Source organism: Ictidomys tridecemlineatus, chromosome 13 (assembly GCF_052094955.1).
Source record: "Ictidomys tridecemlineatus isolate mIctTri1 chromosome 13, mIctTri1.hap1, whole genome shotgun sequence".
Lineage (NCBI taxonomy): Eukaryota > Metazoa > Chordata > Mammalia > Rodentia > Sciuridae > Ictidomys > Ictidomys tridecemlineatus.
The window spans coordinates 29,556,441-29,580,438 of NC_135489.1; the positions used below are offsets into that span (position 1 = coordinate 29,556,441).

General features: G+C 35.7%; 1 protein-coding gene across 1 annotated transcript in view; it reads left to right on the forward strand.

Annotated features, from left to right (window-relative positions):
- Positions 1–23,712, forward strand: part of Rit2 (Ras like without CAAX 2) — a 387,859-nt gene extending 364,147 nt beyond the window's left edge. The window contains exon 5 of the mRNA XM_021726526.3: positions 23,533–23,712. Coding sequence (XP_021582201.1) covers positions 23,533–23,598 — 66 coding nt within the window. The 3' untranslated portion in view covers positions 23,599–23,712. The remainder of the gene's footprint in view (positions 1–23,532) is intronic.
- Positions 23,713–23,998: the final 286 nt, after the last annotated feature.

Genomic DNA, 23,998 nt, shown 5'->3' on the forward strand with positions numbered 1-23,998 from the left:
TTTTACTTTAACAGATATAATTTCCTCTTTCATTTCTTGACCTTCCCTTACCCCAACATTTATGTAAATATCAAATTCTCACTCCTCCCCATGAACAACAGAGGGTGCAGACCCTTCTAGTTTGGCATTGATCAGAGTCTTAATGTTTCCATATTGGTTCATTAAATCTAGAATTTCTTGGATTTTTACTTGCCTCTTTGTTTCATTTTGTTCTGTTACTGCTCTATCCCTATTTCTTAAAACAGTGCATAGCTCATAGTAAGAGCTGAATAATGAATGTTAAATGATGGAATGCTTAGAAGAGGCCTGCATGATTACCCAGGAGCACCGGCTATTGAAGGATTACCCTGTCTTCATTCAAAACAATTATTATTCATCCAAAATGACTATGAAAGACTTATAAAATTATACTTAAAATCAAACACAATTAACTGTGTGTCTGATGATTATTTGACTGATGTCATTGATAGTTTAAGGTATTTGTAGATAACTTGACTCATAAGAATTACTGATTTAAATATGATTAAATAGGTTTAATATGTTTAAATATGTTTGACTATGAAGGGATCCTGAAGACTGTTCTGCTTGTCATCATATTTTTGAAAAAGAAGACACTAAAGTACATAAAGTCTAAGTACTGTATCCAACATTCTTCAGATCATTAATGAAATAGTGAATAACAGAACTTTGCTTTTAGAAAATGTGTTCATTGCTTTTGCCATTTGGTTCATTATTAACTCTGACATGTTTGTTTCTTTGTGAAGCTACTGAAAGAATCTTTAAAGGCTGATATACTTATAAACAAGACAGATGAAAATAATGTAGTCAATAATTGGTGAGAGATTATGTAAATTAGGAAAAAGTACTTTATGCTCAAGACAGTTTTCTATATCAAGGTAAAGAAAACCTGCAATTTCAAGATATGTTCTATTGCTTCAAGAGTATGGTAATTAGAGTGAATTTCTCATGAATCAGTAAGCTCTCTTAAAGTGGAAGAGGATGTACAAAAAGGAAATCATATCTGATATTTTCCTACAAAGCCTCAGAAAGTTCTTTCTACCTGTTAATAGTGAAAACTCCATGCATAATTGGCATTATGTAAACAAATACCTCTCATAAAATACCCAGTTGTCCTCTAGGTAAGAATTATTATTTGTACTGTGTATATATATGCAGGTATATGTGCATGTGTGTTCATATAGGTGAAGCTGATCTAATAGACTCTCAAGTGAATACTGGAAAAAAGATGAGGAAAGAAAACAATAATCATCTCCTGTTTCAGGCAAAGACTCAAGAGATAGACCTAGGACCTTAGGACCTCCAGGATGGACAGGTCTTCTGAGAAATACACACTCGCCCTTCTCTATCTGATCCTTCTTCCCACCTCTGTCTGTGTATTTCTGAAAGTAATTGTCTCAGACTTTGGGAAATGTCATGCCTTAAGGCACTGTGTCTTTTTAGGGGAGTAGCTGTACAGGGAGAGCACACCTCAAGTGAGTGCAGGAATCAAGGCAATGATAGAAGAGGGCAGGTTTCAATTTTTTCTTCTTTGCCTTGGAATTCAGGATTACCATATTCAGTATGCAGGTTGCTTCCACTCTACACCATGATCCCAGAATCTAAATCACCTCTGGTTGTTTTCCATCCTCTAGTAGAGTAAATTGTACAAGTACAGTCTTCTTTTAGTGGTGTGAAGGAAAAGTCATAGATGGGCTATTGGGAAGTGTGCCTTTTCCCACATGACTCCTTTGAGGAGGTCAGCACAGTGGTGGCCTCTTTGGGTCAAGAGAGATTTGTCTGGATTTCTAGTGATTGAACTTCTGTGGAGGGAAGAGATGCATCAGTGAGCAGCAAGCATGTGCAAGAGGAAACATCTGAAAAATTAACTGACCTAGGGACAATTGCCTGGCAAGCTGTTCTTGGCACAGCATCTTCTGCAGAAAGTGACCCTTGAAAGCGGTGATGTCAATGCAATAATGTAAAACAATGTTTACAGTTGTTGAGTGAGGGGGAAAAAAACATGAAATTTAATGTCTCTCTCTATTTCTGTCTCAGTCTCTCTCTCATTTATATATACATATACACATATGTGTATATATTTATATATACACATGTATAATAATTTTATACATGTAATTATATACATATACAAATCAATTTGATATATACGCTTGTTATAGCATATATATTAAGACTAGAATGGAGTACATTAAAACTTTAGTAGTGGCATTATATATCTGAAATTTAATATTGTGAATTATTTTAATGTCAGCCTTTTCTAAATTTTCCACAGTTGACATCTATTTCTTTGTATTTAGAAAGAAAAAAAAAAGTAAATTCTGAGTAATAGTCCCTATTAAAAAAGTCACCTTGGTGGTGGTGGTGTCCTTAGGGCAACCTTGATAACATCAGAAGGCATCATCCACTATAAATTCTCACTTAATTGCTTTGAAACCAGCCTGAATTCCCTGCCAAAGTCAACTGCCATTTTAATACGCTAATTAAATCTGGCCTCACACTGGAGTATCATAAAGTTTATTTGGTTAATTCTTTTTAGCCTGGTTATTTCAGTGAAAAAAAAATGATAATTAAAGAAATATCAGTACTCTTCAGTGTCAATACTCTGCTGAGGTCTCTGCTCAGCTTTTAGAGTGTTTGCCTGGCAGCCTGTGATGCCTGCTACCTGCCTGCCAATTCGGGTCCCTAGTTATTGAAGATGGAGGGCCTTGAAGATTTCAAGATCCAATGACATGATGCCGTGGCTTCTGCTGATTGTTGTTCCTTTACTTATTAATCATCTATCTCATCAGTAGCCTCTTTTCCAGATGTCATCTTGTTTATGTTCAGAGGACACGTTTGTGCTGCCACCTCTACAGTGATGTCAGAGTTGGATCCCATCATTAGTACTGAAAGATCACGAGTCTTGAATGGGCAAAACCTCTGTTTCATGTCTTTGATCTTTGTTGAAATGTCAACTTTCCAAGTAATCTTTTGCTTCATTCCTCCAGGTAGTCTTTTTTTCTCCAGGTGTTTTAATGAAGCAGTGTCAAATAACAGAAATTGCATTATGGTTTGTGTTAAAGGTATTCATGGTCCTCTGACAAGAAGTACTAGTATGTTGGTGCAAAAAGCCCTAGATTGACATCTAGGCTGCACCACCCACTCATGGAAGGACTCTGAGGAAGTCATTTTGCCTAGATACCCTTACATTTATTTTTCGATACCCATTCAGAATTGGTTTGGGAAGTCCAGTAAAGTAATAGACACAAAACCAATTAGTGAACTACAACATGCTTAAAATTATGTGAAAAATGTGTATGCTATCTTTCATATTTGAAGCCCAAAGTAATATCCTCATGGCCTCCAACCAACACCTGAAACACAAGGCTTGGTTCCTACTGAGTGCTCCATTAGTACTGCTGCTTACTTAATAAGTAAATAACTGATTCATGAGAAAATCATGCAGTATGGACCAAGCAGAAGTTTGACAACATTTTCATCCTGGGACTCCACTGTAAAGATCCGATTATTCCAAATTTCTTAAAAGTTAATATTTTGAATTGTCTGCTGTACTTCATACCCAGCCTTCTTATTGCTGGTTTGCAGAAGCCTTCCTCTTTCATGGACAGATTGCTCCTGTCTCAGATGTCTTCCATTTACAACCAGCTCTCAGGCTGACCCATATTTCTTATGGATAGCTTGTAAAAGGCAAGTCAGCTGTCCACCCCAGCACAGCATCACAGTTTTCCTTTTGGAGCTTGTTCATCCATTTACAAGGCAACAAGATGGCCATAAACATCCTGGGCACAATTCATTGTTTGAAAAATATGATAGTAATAATTTTGGTTTTCAGGCAAGTGGTGAATACTGTACCTGTGAAGTGAGAACATTAGAAATAATTACAGCACTGAGCTGCCATAGGACCTATCTCTCAAACGATGTTGGCAAGAACTGGGAGAAAACTGAATTTTATGATTTTAGTTGTTTTTGCAATGATGATAATAGTTAATATAAAAATAGAAATAAAAATAATCATTCTTATCAGAAAAAGACTTTCAGATCCCTGTCTTACTTCTCTTAAAGATCCTTTGAGCATTAATTATTAAGCCAGGTAACAGATGAGAAAACTGAGAAAATGAAAAGCTATTATAAAACAATTTTAAGCAGGGGGAATTGTAGCAATAAAGGCTGTGAAGTCAAAAAGAACTTGATACTCTGGAAGAAGAGATAGAAATCTCTCTGTCTAGAATATAGTAACAGTGAAGAGGGACAAAAATGTAGTTAAGATAGGGATTCAGGATTTGCATTATACAAAGTTGATTTGGTTAGGAGTTTGTACAGTACTTTATTATTAATAATTTTGGACCCTTGTAAAGATCATATTAAATAATGACATATATCTTAAATTGTGCCTATGGATTTTATTATCTGAAACTATGCTTTGAAAGTTTTATATTTCCTTATCATTGTGTATAACTGATTGGGGATACAATTTATCTACACCTTAAAAATAACAAAATAATCACTTCTCTTTTTGTTCTGTTTTCTGGAAAATATTATGTAAGACTGAAAAATATCTATTTCCTAAAAAACTTGATTAAAGATTCTGAAAAGCTACATACATCAAATATTTTAATAATTGTACAGAGAATGGAAGTCAACATTTTTCAAAAAATTTCACTGTCATTAAAATTATTGATCTATTCAATTTTTAATTTCTTTTTTGGCCCATTTAGCATTTTAAAATTTATGATAATTACCACTTCTCAATTTTTATTTTCCTTAGCATATTTGTTTTTATTATATTTTACATTTTACTTTAGCGGACATAGTTCTTTTTTTAATTATATTTTACTTACCTCTGTCATTTGACATCTCTATCACTACTACTAGTAAGAGGCCTTTTCAAAGAAGCAGATCTCCTTCCTCTTCTCTTCCTCCTCCTTTACTTTCTTCTTCTTCTCCTCCTCTGTTCTTTCCATTGAATATATTGATATATATTCTACTGAGAAATAGTGTTATATCATTGTTTTATAGACAGTACCATATTCAATTAAAATGATTTTATAGTTTTATCTTTTCATTAACAAGTTGTCATTTCTAATTTTTTTCTCATCACAAATTACTCTGTACACTTGTTCTATTATTTTATTAAGAAAAATTCTTAAAAGAATTTACAAGATCAAAGGTATAGAAGCATTTTAGCTTTTAGCATATAGTGTCAAATATTCTTCCAGAAATATTGATCAAATAATACTCTTCCCAACATACAAGAAAGCCTATTTCTTTTCCTATTTTTTCAGGGTTCAGAGTTATTAATCATTTTAATCTTTGGATTAAAAAATCCTTATTGTTTATCTCATCCAACATAAAACACAAAATTCTTAAAATGCCTACAAGACTGAGGGGCATGGTGGTGCATGCCTGTAATCCCAGCTTTTATTTGGGAGACTGAGGCAAGAGGCTCACAAGTTCAAAGCCAGCCTCAGCAATTTAGTGAAACCCTAAACAACTCAGTGAGACCCTATCACTAAAGCACCCCTGGGTTCAATCTCTGGTACAAAAAAAAAAAAAAAAAAACTTACAAGACTACATGATCTGACCACCACCTCCCTATCCTCCACAACTTCACAGAATTTTCTACTTTCTCCTTTTGCTGGATCTCCCTCCAGACATATTTATCTCTCCTAGCCCCTCACAGTGAGCAAGTCTGTACCTTGATTTATGCTCATTGCTCCTTCTAACTATTGCACATTCCTAGTTGTTTTCTTAGCTTGTCCTCATCTTTTTCATGTCACCCTTTCTGGGTGTCCTTTCCTAAAAGCTCTATTTGAAAAGCATCCATTCCCTATGCATTCTCATATTCCAACATTATTATTGGTCTAAAGGAATGCAATTTGATGGTGGAAGGAGACTCTCCTTGTTATACAAAATATATGTATGAAGATGTGAGAAGAAAATGAGAATAGTGTTACCCTAGATTAGGTAGAGAGAAGTGATGGGAGGGGAGGGGAGGAGTTGGGGAGATAGGAAGGATAGTAGAATGAAACAGACATTATTATTACTGTGTGTATATATGTGAAGGCATGACCAATGTGATTCTGCACTCTGTATACTCAGAAAAATGAGATATTGTATTTCATGTGATTCAAATGTATGATATGTCAAGGTCAAAAAATGCAATTTGAACTCATAACTTTAAACATCTTAATCTATCTCACAACATTGTCAAGGAACCAGCTCACATTCAAAATATGATACATACTCAAGAATCCAGAGTTTGTTTCTAATCCAATTTTCAATAAAATAATTCTGGGTTCCTTGAAAAAATATTTAATTTCTATGTATAAAGCAGAGCTAGTGGAAGTGAAGCATGGAGCTCTTGTGCAAGAAAAGAGAAAAAAATCAAATTTCATTCAAAAGAGCAAATGTGTTAGATTGAAGGAGGTTCCATTGACCAAACGTGATACTGTCAGGAGATGATAAATGATAAATGACAGGTGATGATCAAGATTTTGATGACAAACATAAAGAATCAAAGAAAATTTATTGGTACATAAGGACCTTAAATTGTCTCTTTGATCAAAAGAAAACAAACTTGAATTTCGCCAAATTTTCAGAAGTCACTTCCAATTTTTAGGAATTATTGGAATAAAGGACAATTTAATATACCACAGGAAGGAATCACAGAAATAAAAATGTGCAATATGTAGGTCAGTTGGTAGAATGATGTTGCAAGAGAAATGCTGAAAATTAAAAGAAGTGTAAAGAATATAACAATCAAATGTAATATACAGTTAGAGTTGAATCATAACTGGGAAAGATAAAGAACAAAGGACATCCATGGGCAAAAGTTAACTCTTTTTTTGGTATCTTTTAAGGGATTATTGCTAATGGTTCTAAGATGATTATATTTTCAGAATGTGAAATTTGTGAGTTGGTGAAATTAACGTTCATCAAATATACAGATTGTCTGAACTTTAGACTCTAAATGAGTCAACAGAGTACACCTTAAATCAAGTGTTCATATGTGTCAGTCTCTTTATAGATCTTTACTTTTGGCTTATTAAATTTTTTTTGTTTGTTCTTCTTAGTTATACATGACAGTAGAATGTATTTTGACATATTATATATCTATGGAGTATAACTTCCCATTATTATTTTTGGTTTTAATGAACATGTACCCTTATGTTCAGCCATTTGACATTTCAGCCAAAATGTGTATTCAGTGTACATTAGGTTAATTAGCATAATGGATTTTAGAAGGGGATTTGCACTATAAGATTAGTGACATGTTAATTAGCCCAAAGAACATGAAATTTGTGAGTTGGTGAAATTAATGTTCATCAAATACACAGATTGTCTAAACTTTAGACTCTAAATGAGTCAATAGAGTACATCTTAAATGAAGAGTTCATATGTGTCAGTATTAGGACATCAAACACTGTTGACATAGGCTCACTGACATGAACACAAGCCATGCTTTAATGTTTAAAGCAGTGGATTGACTGCCTTTTCCTTCCTCCTTCCTCTTTCCTCTTTGTGTAAGCTGGGTTTTAGAAAGCATGCCAGAGTGGAGAGCTGCACTCCCTGTGTTGGGCCAGGCAGCTTGGTCATTTGCAGAGGGAACAGTGAATAAGCAAATGCTGCAAAGATGACTGTAGTCAGAGCCTTACTGTACAAACAGAAAACTGGATACTAGCATAAAACCTGTGGTGTTGGGTTGAAATGAGAAGGTGTATGATGAACTTAAATTTCTTAAGACTGACAGGCAGATATATATAGAGAGAGGTAGTTATGTGTATGTCTGTGTATTAATTTGATTTCTTTAAAAAAAATCCCGGGTAGGGGCTGTAGCTCAGTGGCAGAGTGCTTGCCTAGCAAGTGTGAGGCACTGGGTTTGATCCTTAGCACCACATACAAAACTCCGCAAATGAAATAAAGGCATCTGTCCATTTACATCTACAAAAGAAAATTTAAAAATCCTTAGAGAAATGACTGTCTATAAAACTGAGCCATGAAAAATAGCAGAAGAGCCGAGAAATTGTGCCAGAAAGTAAGAAGGACTCAAAATGATAGGGTGTGTGCCTAAATACAAGGGAGCCAGCTTAAAGAGACTCTCATTGGTCAAGAATGGGATAATTTGAACATTCAAAGAAAAATAATTTCTTTTTATAACTTTCTACATAGGATAGTTTTAGGTTGAAATCATGAAGAAAATAGAAACTTTTGATTCTATGCTGATTTAAATAAATGAATGAAAAACAAATGTAAAAAAAAGGAACAGATCAACCACACAGCATATCTTAAGATAGTCTCATAAAAATGCTTATTACTTATTAATAAATAATTTAATATACTTATTCACTTCACATTGAGGAAACCAAACCGATACCACCCAACCAAGTGAAAAAAATTAATATTCCCAGTAACAGAACACATTGGTAGCATGTACTTCCTGATATGACACATGAAAGGAACTCAACATCACATTTAATGTAATTCTTTCTTTCCCAAATTATCATTTTATGTATTAATTATGCATAAATGATGAGAAAATCTGGTCAAGTCTAGACTGAAGAAAATTCTACAGGGTAACTGGCCCATAGTCTTTCAAAACATCCAAGTTGTGAAGGACAAGGAAAGACTGAGGCCACTATCCCCAACTGAAGGAAATCAAAGGGCATGACCACCAAATGCAATGCATGATTCTGGTTATTGTACATATTATTGAGACTGCTAGTAAACTTTGGGGTTATTTCATTGAACTGTCACATTACATTGTTAATTTTCTGATTTTGATGATTGTACTCTTACTATGAGAAGAATTATTGTATTCTCTTGGAAATATATATCGAAGCATTGAGGGTTAATAAGACATCATTTCTGCAACTGTCTCATATGGTAAAGAGAAAAAAAAACAGGTAAAAATACAAAGAAAACATTAAGGCAACTCTTGTAATTGTTATCAGTTGGGGAAACATGAGAACATACAGGGTTCTTGGTGTGTTGGCAGGTTTATCTTGAGTTTAAGATTATTTAAAAATAATAGTTAAGTAATATTGCTAAAACAATTAATTTTGTAACAATTACAAAAGCAGTGGTCCTTAATCTTTCAATCTCAGAATGTGATGATCCCCAATAACACTCAAAAGAAATTTGAAAAAATCTTTATGCCCCAACCACAGCAATATCAATCATTGTTTATAAGGAGCTGAACATTTATTAAGACCTTAACACCCTGAATCATTACTCCAATACCATCCCACACTGTAAAAGCTCACTCACCAAAACATTCCATATAATTATACCAGAAATTACCTTGTTCCTTTAAATCTGAACTAGAAGCATTTGAAATTTAAGGATATTAATATAACACTTAGAAACATATTGAGAATCAAATGCATTCACTAGCTAGCTATGTTTTTTTTTCCTTGTCTGTTTCTTTAAAAGTCAATAAATCTGAAAGAACATCAGAAAAAAAAGTGCATTCGTTCACCTGCATTTTTTACTCCTGGAACCATCGCCAAAGGGTATATAAGAAACAAATAAAGTAGATTAAAATCTTCTCTCTAGTCATTTGTCATCAATTGTGATATCTTCTTCTCTCAAAAACTCATAGTAAACTTCTTCCCAAAGCAACACTGATAATGTCCAGATAATAAATTTTCTAAAGTTGTATAAAGTTCTTTAGGTACAAGGATGTGCCCAGAATAAAGTGTTTCAGCTCAGAATGCAGCTACCTTCAGCTTCCCGTGTGCCGACTCTATGGAATCCTTCAAGACTGAGCGGACTCTATCTCCACATACAGATAAATCAAATACAGCGTCTTTTTGAGGGGTGACTGTAAACTGTCAGTTCACAGTCTCAGAAGCTGTCTTTTACATTCAGGTTCATTACTCTTATGAGATTGCACAGTGTTGCTGGTGTTAAGTGGTGGGGTGTACTGGAAAGCAAAGTTTGGGGAGAGAGGAGCTTCCTTTCCTAGAATCCACAGCTGTTCTTCATCCCTCATACACAGCTCTTGCTAGGATGCATTTTGTTAATGGTAAACATATCTGTCACCACAATTAGGATGGGCACTCCTTAAAAGAATGAATTACAACCTATTCATCTTCATACTTTGTACAAATCTAGGGCACATAAGTACATAATAAATATTTGGAGAGTTGAATGCAAGACATTCATTCGTTCCCTTTGGAGATTCACAAAACTTGAACAATGAAATTCAAGAGAACGAAATGCCCAAGAAAAACAACAAATCATGAAAATGACTTTACAGCAAAATAAAGAGTGTTCTGTCCCTTTACTTGCATTGTTCTCTGGTGTGTTTTGTCTTTAGTAAAAATTACCTGATTAAGTTAACCAGGATATATGAGAAGGATGCTGAGAGGTTATGTGAGATGTCAAGGAAAGACAGTAAGGGAATAGGTCTGGTCTCCTTCCCTAAAAATGTTCATTAATCCTTTCTTTTTCTTAACACTAGGAGGACAAATTAGAATTTATAAGGGGGAAAGAATTCAAGACATAGCCCGTAGGAAACCTACAACTGCAGCTAACTGTGCATCTATTCTAAATTCATGGTCTATCCTTTGTTCTATTTTTCACTCCCCAAAGGCCAAGGCCTGTGAAAATATTCTTGCTTCATAGACAAATGAGTGTGCCAAGGGCCCTCTTTCCTGTTCTCTATAGATAAGAAAGCTTTTTACATTAAATAAAACCCATGCTGCTGGCAATTTCCACACTTGGGTCATTTGCCTCAATTAGCTGAAGTATAAGGAAACTGAAGTTAATGTTTCCAGAGGCTCATCAGTTTTAACTTATGCAGCCAGTGTTTTCAGAAAATTAAAACTAGTTCTACTAATTCTGGGGACAGTGATGATTTACATGTGATAGACCTATTTGACAAGGTAACGTTTTCCAGTTACATTACCCTGATGCCATATCCTCTTTTTTGGGGGGGCAGGGGTGCGGTACTGAGGATTTAACTCAGGAGACTTGACCACTGAGCCACATCCCCAGCCCTATTTTGTATTTTATTTAGAAACAGGGCCTCAGTGAGTTGTTTAGGGCCTCGCTAAATTGCTCAGGCTGGCTTTGAACTCGCAGTCCTCCTGCCTCAGCCTCCCGTGACACTGGGATTTCAGATGTGTGCCACCATGCCCACGTTGTCTTCACATTCTTAACACTCTGCTAGACAAAATAAAAACCTCATGCAAATGAAAGACCACTGAAGGCCTGGATCTTGGGTTGTTCAGTCATAGGCGATGGTATAAATGAGACCAAAGAAAGATATGAAGCAACTGATTTCAGAATAGCTGTGAATTTTTGAAGAACTGGTTAATTTTGAAATATTTATTTCTTTGCCTGAAAAATTTCCTATCACAAAAAAAACTATTACAAAATGCTTATAACTTGGCTCATTTAATTCAATTTCCTAGTTAATTATTCTTTAAACCTTACATGTCAGCCACCTAGAAAACTCCTACGTAGTGTTAGAAATCATTTATGAAAAGAATCAGTTGTAAAAGCATTATCAAAATAATCTGTAGCTTTGTATTTCAAAGTTTCTGGTTTGAATTTGCTAAGTCCCTAGGAATAATACTCCCTGGCACACCACTCTTCAAGTACAGAAAAGGTGACAGTCTTACTTTAAAAGAACTCTCTAGTTCATCATTACCAGATCCAGGGTCTAAATTATTTCTATTCTCTGATTTATGATTTAATATTTTTCTGAAATCCCCATTGTAATTGACAAACTAATTTTCTCTTTTGTTCTCCCATTTTGTTCTCCCATTTCTCTGCTATCTTGACCTGCTCTATCATCACTCTTCACTTCTCTGTGAACTTGAGTCAGTCAGATGTAGCTCCGACAATGTTGCCTTTGGACACTTAGACGCAGACAGAGTCCTTTCAATTCTATCTACAGCAAAGGGCTTGTTGACACTCACTCAGTATGGCATTTTTCCAGAACTGTGTCTGCTGACTAACCTTTACCAAATTACTAGATAAATGATATTTCTTTTACTAAATACAGGCAATTTTTTATATTTTGAATGAGAAGTTATCACCTCTGTAACCTTAATGCGGGTGGCCACGGGCAAGGGAACAAAAGAATGGCTGGAGGTCCATAATGTCTTGGTTTCTCATTTAGTGTCCTCAGTGCCTCAGGTAGATGAGTAGCCCACCCCTACACAGAGTTACACTCAGTCCTTAAGGCTTGCATCAGTAAGTCATTTAATTATGACTTTTATAAATATATAAATATTTTTATATATTTAATTATGACTTATATAAATATATAAATATAAAGATTATGTTGGATTGGGTGCCAGGTAGAAAGTCCACAGTATGTCCTGGTCTTGAGTCCACTGCTATACTTCATGGCCTGTGAATGAGTTCCTTGGTCATTGTAAATCAGCAGCAAGGACGCACATGGCACTCAGGCAGATCCATCCCTTAATAGCTGGGAAAGTCTTGCATCAAGCCCGTAATTGTGTCCACATAAATCAAAGCATATTGGGCCCTTTCTGATAACAGGAGACAGCCCATGGGTCTATCTGTCTCTACTAAAGAGGAACCAAATCACTTCATCTGATATTGTCCTTGGGCATCTAGCCATTACAGGTAGCACTGACAGCAGGCAAGAGAGTTCTAGCGAACAGCAACAATATCAGAGATCTTCATGGGCTGTCTCCAGCACATCACAGCTGCCTACTTAGTCTTTTGTCCTGCATGCTTAAATCTACAATGTAGCCAAGTGGCAGTTTCTTTTACTGGGGCTTCCTCCCATCATCTTACCTTTTCCAGTTGTACAACCTTGGCTCTGGGGATGGGTTCCATAGCAAGAAAGACAGCAAAGTGGCACACATTGAACATTTAACATTTTTCTGGACCCTTTCATACTAGTGACCAAAATCCATTGGAGTCTTAAGTTCCTTAATCTGTTGCCATGAACCCCATCCAAAGTAGTCTGGAAGGGCATGGATGGTAAGCTCAGCAGGTATCAGGAAGTCTAGTGTCCCCAGGAGTTGTGCCTATTTTATTATTTGCAATGCCTGACTAAATGACTCGGTATGGTAGTCAATCTAGTCCCACACTGTACCCCTCCTACACAAATTTTATTTAAGTGTCAAAATAACTGGGGTGGTTGACATATGAAAGTTCTCCTGTAACCCAGTAGCCCCCAAAATTGTTGTATTTATTTTACTGTGTTCAGAAGTAGAAAAGCCTGAACTTTTATCTATCACAACCTGACATGTATAAACTTTATCCTACCCACCAGATAAGACCCTGTACTTTGCTGGGTTATAGTCCATCCTTTCCCCCTGAAAATGAGTCAAAAGGATGAAATATTTAGGAAAAACAATATGGCAAGATAAGTAAGAATAACCCTGTTGAGTGACCCTCTTTATCAGTTGGAAGACTGTTAAGCTATCAAACCTCTACCAATTGATACATAAATTCAACAATTCCCCTTCAAATTTCTAGCATCACTTTTGGTGCAAAATGTGATAAGCTGATTCTGAAATCCATATGGAAATAAAGTATCTAGAATAGTGAAAATATCTTTGAAACAGAAAGAACAAAATGTTGGAGATCTAACTTTGCCTGATTTCAAGACATTTAAGATGATACAATACTGGTATTCAGCTAGATCAATGCAAAAGAATAGAAAATACAGAAATTGGCCCATATATATGTATATATTTAATGCTGTACACACGCACATACACACACACACACACATACACACACATATGTATGTACACCTATTTTTTTAAAATATGTAAATGAATGGATAGTCTTCTTGGCATATATATATATATATGTATATATATATATATATATATGCACATACACACATACACTCATATAAGTGTTCATATATATGTACAACTAATTTTTTAAATATGTAAATAATGGGTAGTCTTCTCAAAAAAATATGTTGCTGAAATAATTAAACGTCCACATGTGAAAAATAAAATTGAATCCACACTTTGCAAAATACACAAAAACTAACTTAAGATGGGCCACAAAAAGTCTGGAAACCACTTTCCTAAAGCAGTGGACCATAATTATTTGGCATTGTATATATAGATTCTTCTCTATCACAGTTCTTCTGACAGAAGGAGATAGAGATAGAGAGACAGAGATGGAGAGGGAACAAAATAATCTATCCCTGGAATAAGTATAACTAGAGAAAGGAGGGTAGAGTAATTTCACCACTAGAAAATATGGTTCCCTTCATGTTCTAGAGTCTTCTGATCAACTAAATTAACATATCTGTCTCCCTCTTTTCTTTTGATGATAGAGATGACTAGGAAAAAGTTAAGTGAAAGTTTCTTATCTTTTAAGAAATCTCAGTGATTGACTCTGTCCAGAGAAGGTTTGTTCTTTTGTCAATCTTCTCTTGAAGTTCCTATCTTCTTCCCTAAGCTGATCAACTTAATAGAACAAAAAGAAATAAATTGCATGTTCTCTGAAACTACTAGCTCTTTACTTATTCTCCCTGGGGTCTTGGAGCTCTTACTTCTTTGAAACAAAAGTCACAAGCTGTGCCCTCCCTTCGTCTTGTCCCTAAGAATGCCACAACAAAGAGCTTGAAGACATGAGGTGCAAGGAGAGTAGACATATCTCTCTCCCTGAGATCGTTCCCCGTCCCCACCAGCACCACTGAATACTGGGTGTCTGATATAAGGAGACTGGAGAGACTGGAGAGAAAGAAGGATTATGAAAAGCCAACCTACAATTTTAGGAAATAAAGGGGAAGTTATTAAATGAAGACAAAATTGTAACTCAGATATGCAATTTAGCTCTCCTCTTGCCAGGTGGGCTAACTCTGCAAAACTCAAACAATGCAAAAACCTTTGTTGGGAAAGCAAAGAATGCTATTTCTCTTCATTTTCTTCTTCCCCTCCACCCATTTTCATTTGGGGACTCTATCCTTTATGCTGCTTCTATGAGAGCAAACCTCTGGAAATGTATTGTTCCCCAACTTGACACATCTCCAATATAGCAAATCACTGATCTCATCTTAGTCTAAGATTGCAGTTCATCTTTAACTAGAAAAATAAGGAAAAAGAAACATTAACAGAAGAACATTTTTAGAGCACAGATTTTTTTTTTAATCCTACCTTACCTCAGCCTGATCACAGATGGGCTGGTTGGCACAGCACAAACAGGCACCGTGCCAGCCTCTTTTTTTATTGGTCCCACACAAATCGCTTTACTCCATTTCACAGACATCTCTCTGTCTTAATTCTTTCTTTAGACACTTCTCACTTCAGTAGCAAGACTTGGGCTTGGACAATAGATCATTTCAGGAAGGGCAAATAACAGTGTCAGTTCCTTGGCACACTGAGACATTTCTGATCCTAGAACATCCTCTTTCCATTTAAGGTAAGGAGAACTTTTCCCTGAGTACACATAGGAAGCTGTATGCATATACATGGCTGGCTGGGAAAGTCAACTGAATTTATTTGTGCAAACTGTTTTTACCTAATGTAACGGAGCACAGAGAAACTTGGAATCTATGTCGATTATGCAAATTGCTTGTGAATGCCTCTGCAGAGTGTGTGGGCAAGCTATCTTTTCTTATAAAAAGTTTGGCTTTTTTTTTTTAATAGTTTATTCTTTCTTTTAGCTGCAGACTACTTACGGAAACTGGAAGCAAGGAGCCACACCCATCTCATTTTTCATTGCATACACAAAACCCTTGATTCGTTTTTAAGCTGAAATTTTTCAAAACAAACGGAGCGAAAAGGCTGACTACAAGTAAAGTTGAGCAAATTTTAGGTGAAAGTAACAAATATCAAACCCCCAGCTTATTCAGAGAGAAGTTTCCCATAGGCTGTACCCTGTGAAGTCTGAACTGTCAAGTGCAGGGGCCACTTGCAAAAAGCCTATAATTATATTATAATATTGCCCTCCCTGCCCAACATCTAAGTTGTGCACACTCTGACAACACCCGTTCCCACAGTGAAGTAGGCTGAGAAAAATACACACACCCACATGCATATATATATATATATATATATATATATATATATATATATATTCACATTGTATTACACTCATTCTGAAGGTGAGCATTTTATAGCATATAAAATGTATATTAAGTTACATTTCAATGACAAATAGCATCCAGGTTGTCAAATGATTTAATACAAGATGCCCTCATTAATTCAGCTCTGTGAATCTGTGCTCGTAGCGCGTCTAAACTCCGGATGTGTTTTTGGCAGCATTATTTATTTAATGCCACTTTCCCAGGTGTCGTTATTTCTCCTCCAAAATGGAGCTCCTCAAAAGTACTCCAAAAATCCTTTACCGTTATCTCCTCTAGTCCATATTATTCTCATTTAATAACATCTCTTTTTTCTTAGCCATTTCCTTGAGATTTCCTCTCTTCAACCCTGCATATTGAAGAAAGATAACTTTTTCAGCGTGAGCTCTGTGTATACCTGGAAGGCTGAGTGCCTCAGGGGACTGCCTTTACACACTGAATGAAATAGCAGCAAAACTCAATCCCTTTCCCCAAAATATCTTTCTCTTTAGCTAGCAAAATCTATTAAAATACTCACTGAAAGAGATCATTCCTAAGCATTGGAAACTGACTCAAATCAATATGCTTGTTTCTAACTCGTGAACCTCTGTGGAGACAATAATTAGCCCCTGAATTATTTGGATCTCTGTGATATTTAGCTCCCCTCACAATCTTGCAATCAACATTACACTGAGATTCAGGCATACACCAAATTTTGCTTCATAAACAACATGTGTTTTAAAAAAATAAAGTATGTTTATTTGCAAGCAGGCACAGAATCATTGAGTCCATCTCTTCTGTAAACTTGTAGTCCCTGCCTTCCTTTGAATGCTCTGACCACTCCCTCACCTGAAAAGTCCACTCAAAGTACACCTGACCTCCTTCCAGTGGGAGGAGTTGGTTATCTCCTCCTCTGAAATCAATGGCAGCACCGCATTGTCTTGAGTGCCACCTCTAACATGATGATGGATGGGTTGCACTGGACTTGTATGCCCTCTTTTCACAAAGGTAGCAAGGAATTCAATATTTTGTCCTTATACCTGGGACATCATTCAGTTTTACCAATTTACATACATTTTTATCATTTACCAATCTAATTATCAAATACCTCACCCTAACAATAAAACTATTACTGCCATCCCCAGCCTAGGAGAATATGCGGTGTTGATCAAGATACCTTGTCGTAGCCACTCCTTGACTTTGGACTTGTTATGTGATATGACACTGGCTACCACTTTGCAGTATGGGCTCTCAAAGAGGAAAACTGCTCCTGGAGTAGAAGCTTCAGCTATTGAGCATATACAAAATGTCTTTCTGCCACGTCAGAGTGCTTTAAAGTAAATTGTACAAATCATAAGCAGCTAACGTACTTGAAAAATACTGGACTGGGTATAAATAGAACTGAAGATTATGGATGAATGTGTTCCAAATAATATGTCTGACCATATTGAATTTATTTATTCTAGTCATTAGTTTCCTCCCTCCGTACCTCTTCCCATTCTCCTTTCCTTCCATCCTTCTTTTCTTTCCTTTTATTCCTCACTCTCTTTTGGTCATTGACTAGGTAATCTTCAACACACCTTCCAGTTCTTATATTATATACAAGGTCACATTGCAAAATATGTGATTCCTTACAGCATGATATGTGCATATTTTCATTGCCTTTTTGCAGATACAAATGAAGATGGGGGCTTACTACAGCCTCAAATAAGATAAACCTGGTAGATATTTTGTGGCCAAGAGCAAGAAAAATCCATTTATTTGTATGATATTCTATTGGAGGCTGATTATTAGATCTTATCAAAAACAAATTTTTTCAGATGTTTCCTCACAATCTGCTCTCCCTGCTTTTTGATTTGACTGTGAACTTCAATTCAAATCCAGGACTCATCATGTGTGTATTCTAATGACTAGCATTGTGTTTCTGGGTCAAGCTCTCCTGCTTGATTCTTCTCTGAGTCTTCTCAGCCTCTGAGAAATGTAGACTTCAGGTGAATTTGTCTTACAAATTGGTCAGACAAAGCCAGTATCCGTGGATGCACCTATCATTCACTCCCGGAAAAGAGTAAGTCAACAACTGATGTAAGCTACATCAAAAAATGCTTGTTAAAAAGTGAAGACATTGATACTCATGGAATCTAATCAGTCTTTAACCATTCCCAGAGACTTCAGAACTCAAAGATTTAATTGGTCCTCTTCTGGTAAAATAGCAACTATAAAAATGGATTTGGACAAAAGATAGATAGATATCTCACCCCTTTATGCTAAAACTGTCTCCAGAAAACTTCTTGTGAGGACAGTTTTCTACTTACCAAGAACTCTTTATCCTCGATTCTGACGTTTCTCGTTCCTTTTGTCCTTCATGCTTTGGGAGATAAATGCCTTGTTTAAAGAAGGTAGGAGCTGCGAAATCCCTGCACATTAAACTGAAGATTGTAAATATATTTCCCAGTCCAAAGTTTAATTACAATTCCTTTATTTTTCCTTATCATCTATGTTTTCTAAAGAGATAAAGAAGCTACATCATGTACAGCTGTAAAAAGGTGGAGTTGTGCTGCAATTGTGTACAATGAATCAAAATGCATTCTGCTGTCATATATACCTAATTAAAATAAGTTAATTAATTTTTAAAAAAGAGAGAGGTAAAGAAGAACCTCCAAATCTTTTCTTCAGAGATTACTTTTCGATGCCTCGTTGCCTTCTCCAGGGTTGAAAGTCAGCAATCCTATCAGTCTTTGTCTTTTCTACCAAAATTAAATGATCCTTCTTTACTCAGGACTAGAGTGAATTTTGTTTATATAATTAGAATGAGCTAAACATTTGAGAAACCAAGTGACAGAAACTGAAGAAAGTTTTACAACTTGTACTGTGTCTCATGCAATGTCCAGAACATATTGAGCTGTTTTCCACCCTATGCTTAATGCTGTCTGAACATCAGCCACCTCATCTCTCTGAGCAGACCCAGCTTTCCAGCATTGCTTGTTTTTTTCATTAGGGGTAAACCACCATACTGCACAAGATCATTTCACCAAACAGCTAGCATGTTCTGATCCGTTCTATACCTCCGTGGGGAAAAAGAGTCAATGAAAAAAGGAAACATTCATATTCTTCCCTTACTGTTATATTTCTACCTGTGGCCATATCCCCATACCCTTCTTTTCTCTTTTATTTGGTCACTACAATGATAAATGTCCACTCAATTAGTTTATTTCAAAACTAAATTTCTAAGAGAAGGTATTTTAAGCAAGAGACGTTTCTGTGTTACTTATTCTCCCACAGAGCATTGCAGACAATCTGGAGAAATAAAGAGCTGAATCAAATGGCCATCAACGATTGATCTCTCCATTGTAGTAAAGAATCCATGAAGGTCTGCTCAAGTGGAGCCTTCCCCAGGGAACTCTCACCACAGTGATGTCTGTGTCTCTCTTTAATTGAATTCAAGTCAATTTCTACCTGAAATTTGATCTTCTCTTCCCATCATCACATATTCAGATTATTTTCCTTGGATCCTTGTGGCTTTATGCTTTTCACATATGTCTATGTTCTCAAAGATATTATACTTTCTAGTATTGCTTTAGAATAACAGAGTGGAGCAGAATGCTTTTCAGTGTCACCAGGTCACCAAGTGCTTCTCCCCATAATGTGCACACATGTAGAATATGTAGAATGGGGCTTGTTGAGTTCCCACTGGTGGGAACTGTCATAGGGGGTCTGTGTCATCATTCCTCCGGGACTATAGGCAAGCACCAGCAGTTACTTTCAGGCCTCTTATTAAAAGAAACATTGAAATTTATAATGAAATTTCTGAGATGAAGGATAGAGCTAAAGCATAATAGAGTAGTACTAGTTGGTGGCATATCTTTGAGCTGATTCCCTCCTTGTAGATAGCACTAGCATTTCAGCTCTGACACCTGCAGGAGAAGATCCCATTTCTAGCATTCTCAGTGGCCCTTGTTCCCCCACTGGGGACCTATCTTTGGTGTTGTGTGAATATGCCCACTGAAAAGAGAAAACCTGGTGTAAAGCCCAAACATGGCATGCACCTTACAATGACTGAAGTCAAGAAACAGCACAAACCAACACTGACCAATTTTTTTTCTGGCTTGATACTAGTTATAAAGTAAGTTGCAGATTACTTGTTACTTCATATCTGGAAAGATATATGTCTGTTTCTGGAATTACTCACTCTAGTAACAAGAATGTAAATGTTTGATAAAACTTCTGTTGATGAAAACTATATTTTTATCAACCAGATAAGAAGCTAAAGGGGTTTCTTACATGTCAATTTTTCACTCAAATATAGTTCCAGGAGTCTGAAAAACAAATAGTATATATATATGTATATATATGTATGTATATGTGTGTGTGTGTGTGTGTGTGTGTGTGAGACACAATAGGATCTATAAGTATTCACCTTGACAATTGGATCCAAAAGCCCAACAGAATCTTCTATTATAACTTCATTGACTCCCCACACTAATGCCTGATGGGTTCTAGAGGCAAGAAGGCCCTGAATCTCTGTTGTCCACACAATGTCCCATTTGAATCTATTTTCTAGCAGAATCCAAACTCAAATTTGAAATACATCGCTCCATTTTTAAGTAATGCATAATTCTTCATAAATATCACAGAGCACACATCATACTAAATGAGGTCTTTAACCCTCTTGGATTGGTGGGTGTGGTAAGTAGCCTCTGCAAAAATATGCGCAATTCATACTTATCTCGATCTGGGTCAATATACTTTACATATTTCAAAGTGATTTAACAGAATATATTCCTACTTAGGGGCAGTTTCACATTAGCTTCTCAGCTGGTAATTTGGGATATGAAGAAGTTATATCTTATTTAATGTCCTGCCAATAACAATAATTTCAATCAGGGTGTATGCTAGAATCTTTTCAATTTTCAGCTATGATCTTCTGCACTGATTGTTAAGTATAGCCTGCTTCACCAATTGCTAACTGTACCTACAATTACCAAGTTTAGAAAATAAAAATGCAGGACATCCAACTAAATTTGAATTTCAGATAAGCATGCAATATTAAGACACATTAAACTAAAAAATGATATTTATCTGAAATCCAAATAAACTGGATGCATTTTATCTGAAAATATTATTTCTATCATCTCTCTGAGTAAATCCCATTTTCCTCATTTCTATAATGTTGCCTCCTATAAAATTCTGAACCCATTAAAGGTATGAAAGATTCAGCAAGTGATTTGTACTTTATAAAGTATTAGTCACGTGATATGATTGTCATTATAGCTTAGTTCTCCCATCTGATGATCCAGTCTTTTTTCTATATGGTTCATGTTTAATCTACTTCAAAATGCATTATTTAACTATTTTAATATTAAGGTATACTTTTTGAAAGAGCCAACTTAGGATTCTATGCTGTTGTTTTTTACTGTCATTTTAAGGTTGTTTTGGTATCTATGTCCATAAGCACTATTTCTTCTTAATTTCTCCCAGCATTGATGAATTGTCTGCATCTGTTGTGCAAACAATCATGGTAAAACAGTAGGTTCCTACTTGACTTTACTCTCTGAAATATTCTAAGCATATGGTGAGGTGGCAAGAGTATGGTCTCAAGGTAGGAATTTGGTGAAATGGAGAAGAAGCCTCCATTCTAACATGACCCAGTTGGATCTCTGGAGACTTCATTATTAGGTTAATCTTAGAATAAGTGCCGAAACAACTGGCTTTCTTCCTATGCCACCAACACATAAGATGACAGAACTTGGAAATATTAAATTTTACATATCTAGAAAAGATGTTTTATTAAGAAGAAAAATTTAAAACTGTTTTTAAAATCATAGCTTACCTTTCGAAAGAACTTTATGGCAAGAGAAATAATAGGAAAGATCTCTGAAATAGTAGACTTTAAGATATTAAAGCAAAGTTCCAGAGTCAGGACATTTTCCAGATTTCCAAACTGAACAAGACAAAAAGCCTTAACACAAACAATTAATGTCTAGAGGGAAATGAGAATTCAAAGCAATTGGATTATTGCCATGAGGATCCTTTGCATTTTAATAAGCCCTTAGCAGATAGAGCCTTCTTCATAAAATAACACAAAAATGTCTGTTTCAAAAGGAGGAAGGTTGAGTATCCTGGCCAGAGACACAAATAATGACTCTATTGAGTCTACATTTCCCAGGATACGCAGATAATCAACAATTTCCATGATCAGCCATAGCAATCCAATTAAAGGTAACTTGAAATGAAAGAAACTCAGGAGACCACTTCATCTGTGGTGTAATCTGGCTTCCATAAGAGCTAGAACCAGGTACTGGAACACTCTGGTGCTCTCAAATTTTTTCACCACTAATCCTTCCTGCATGTCAGCTTCATTCTTTCTGATTATAGACTTATAGCATATCATTAGACTATGGGGAAAAAACTGCTAAGAACACCAGAGGTCTGTTCACGGAAAGAATGAATATTAGAACAGCAGTTTGAAAAGTCTTTTGTAAATACTCTGATTCATATCTTTTCTAATCAACCATGACTAGCAGATTATTCTAATAGACAATTGTCCTTGGGATAGGATTATTATTATGTAAGTGGGAGAAAAAATATAAAACCTCTGGAAAAAATGTTTTAGTTACTTCTTTCACCACTGCAATCAATAGACCTAACATGAACAATTTAAGAGGAGGCAAAGTTTGTTTGGCATTCATGGTTTCAGCGATCTCAGTCCATAGATAGTCATCCCCATTGCTCTGGGCCCTAAGTAAGGCAGAACAACATGGCGGAAGACTGTGGTAGAAGAAAGCAGCTCAAGTCATGGCACCAGGAGGCAAAGAGAGAGAGAAAGAGCTCCAATCTCCAGAGACAAAATAAATGCCAAAAAGTTATGGCCCTGATGGCTCACCTCTTCCAGCTTCACCCTACCAGCCTGCAGTTACCACCCAGTTTACCCCTATCCAAGGATTAATGCACTGATTATTTTAAGACTTTCATAGCCCAATCCTTTCACATTTAAGATTCCTTTCATTGTTACAACACATGAGCTTTTTGTGGGGACACCTCATATTTAAACCATAACAAGAAATTACAAAGGTGGAGCAAGGGAAGGTATTTCTGCTCACAGAACAAAGGAACAATATGTAAGAAAGCCTTAAGGCAGAGAAGTGTTTAACACTTTTTTACAAAATGACAATAAAAAGGTCAGTTTTGGTACTGATGAAAAATATACTACCTTGATTTACAAAGGCGTCAGCCCAATCATGCCCAAAGGAAGCCAAGATAAGAATTTTGTATATTTTTCATCAAGTGCAAAAAGCTTTGATTAAAAAATGTGATAGAATCTAGTGAATGTTTTCACAACATATCTTACAGATCAGAGTTCAGAAGAAATGGAGGACTAAGAGTAGAAGAAAGAAAAAATTGTAGTTGGGGGGAAGGTGAAATAGGAAGATAGAAATTTTTATAACTCCATTTGCTATTTTGCTATATCAAGTTTTTTTTTTCCTTCCTAGGACATTGAATATCACCACATGGAACATCTATATTCAGCTAAGCTTGTGGAGTATGACATTTCCTAATATGTGCCCACCTGTTCCAAGATCAAGAAAACAAATTTAAGTGTATTATTGAGACATTTAATTAATCTGTTATATGAGGAAAAGAAAACTAGTGAGTTCGATATCTTTGTGTAATAAATTTTCCATGAAAATAATTGTATAATAGTCATAAAAAGCCAGGAATTCCTGTAAGAGTTTATTTATCCCATTGCCCAGTTTTTAGCAAAACTTACCAAATTGCTCAATAATTGAGAAGGTTGTCCATTTTAAAAGAATCAGAGATGTTGGGTCAATGATATGAATTAAATGAACTAATGCTAGAGATTCTTGTCTTCTTTTTTCTCCTTTATTAATGCTTTTAGACATATAGTTGGCTTGAAACACACTTAGGACATACTCACAAGAGGGGCATCAAAGGAAT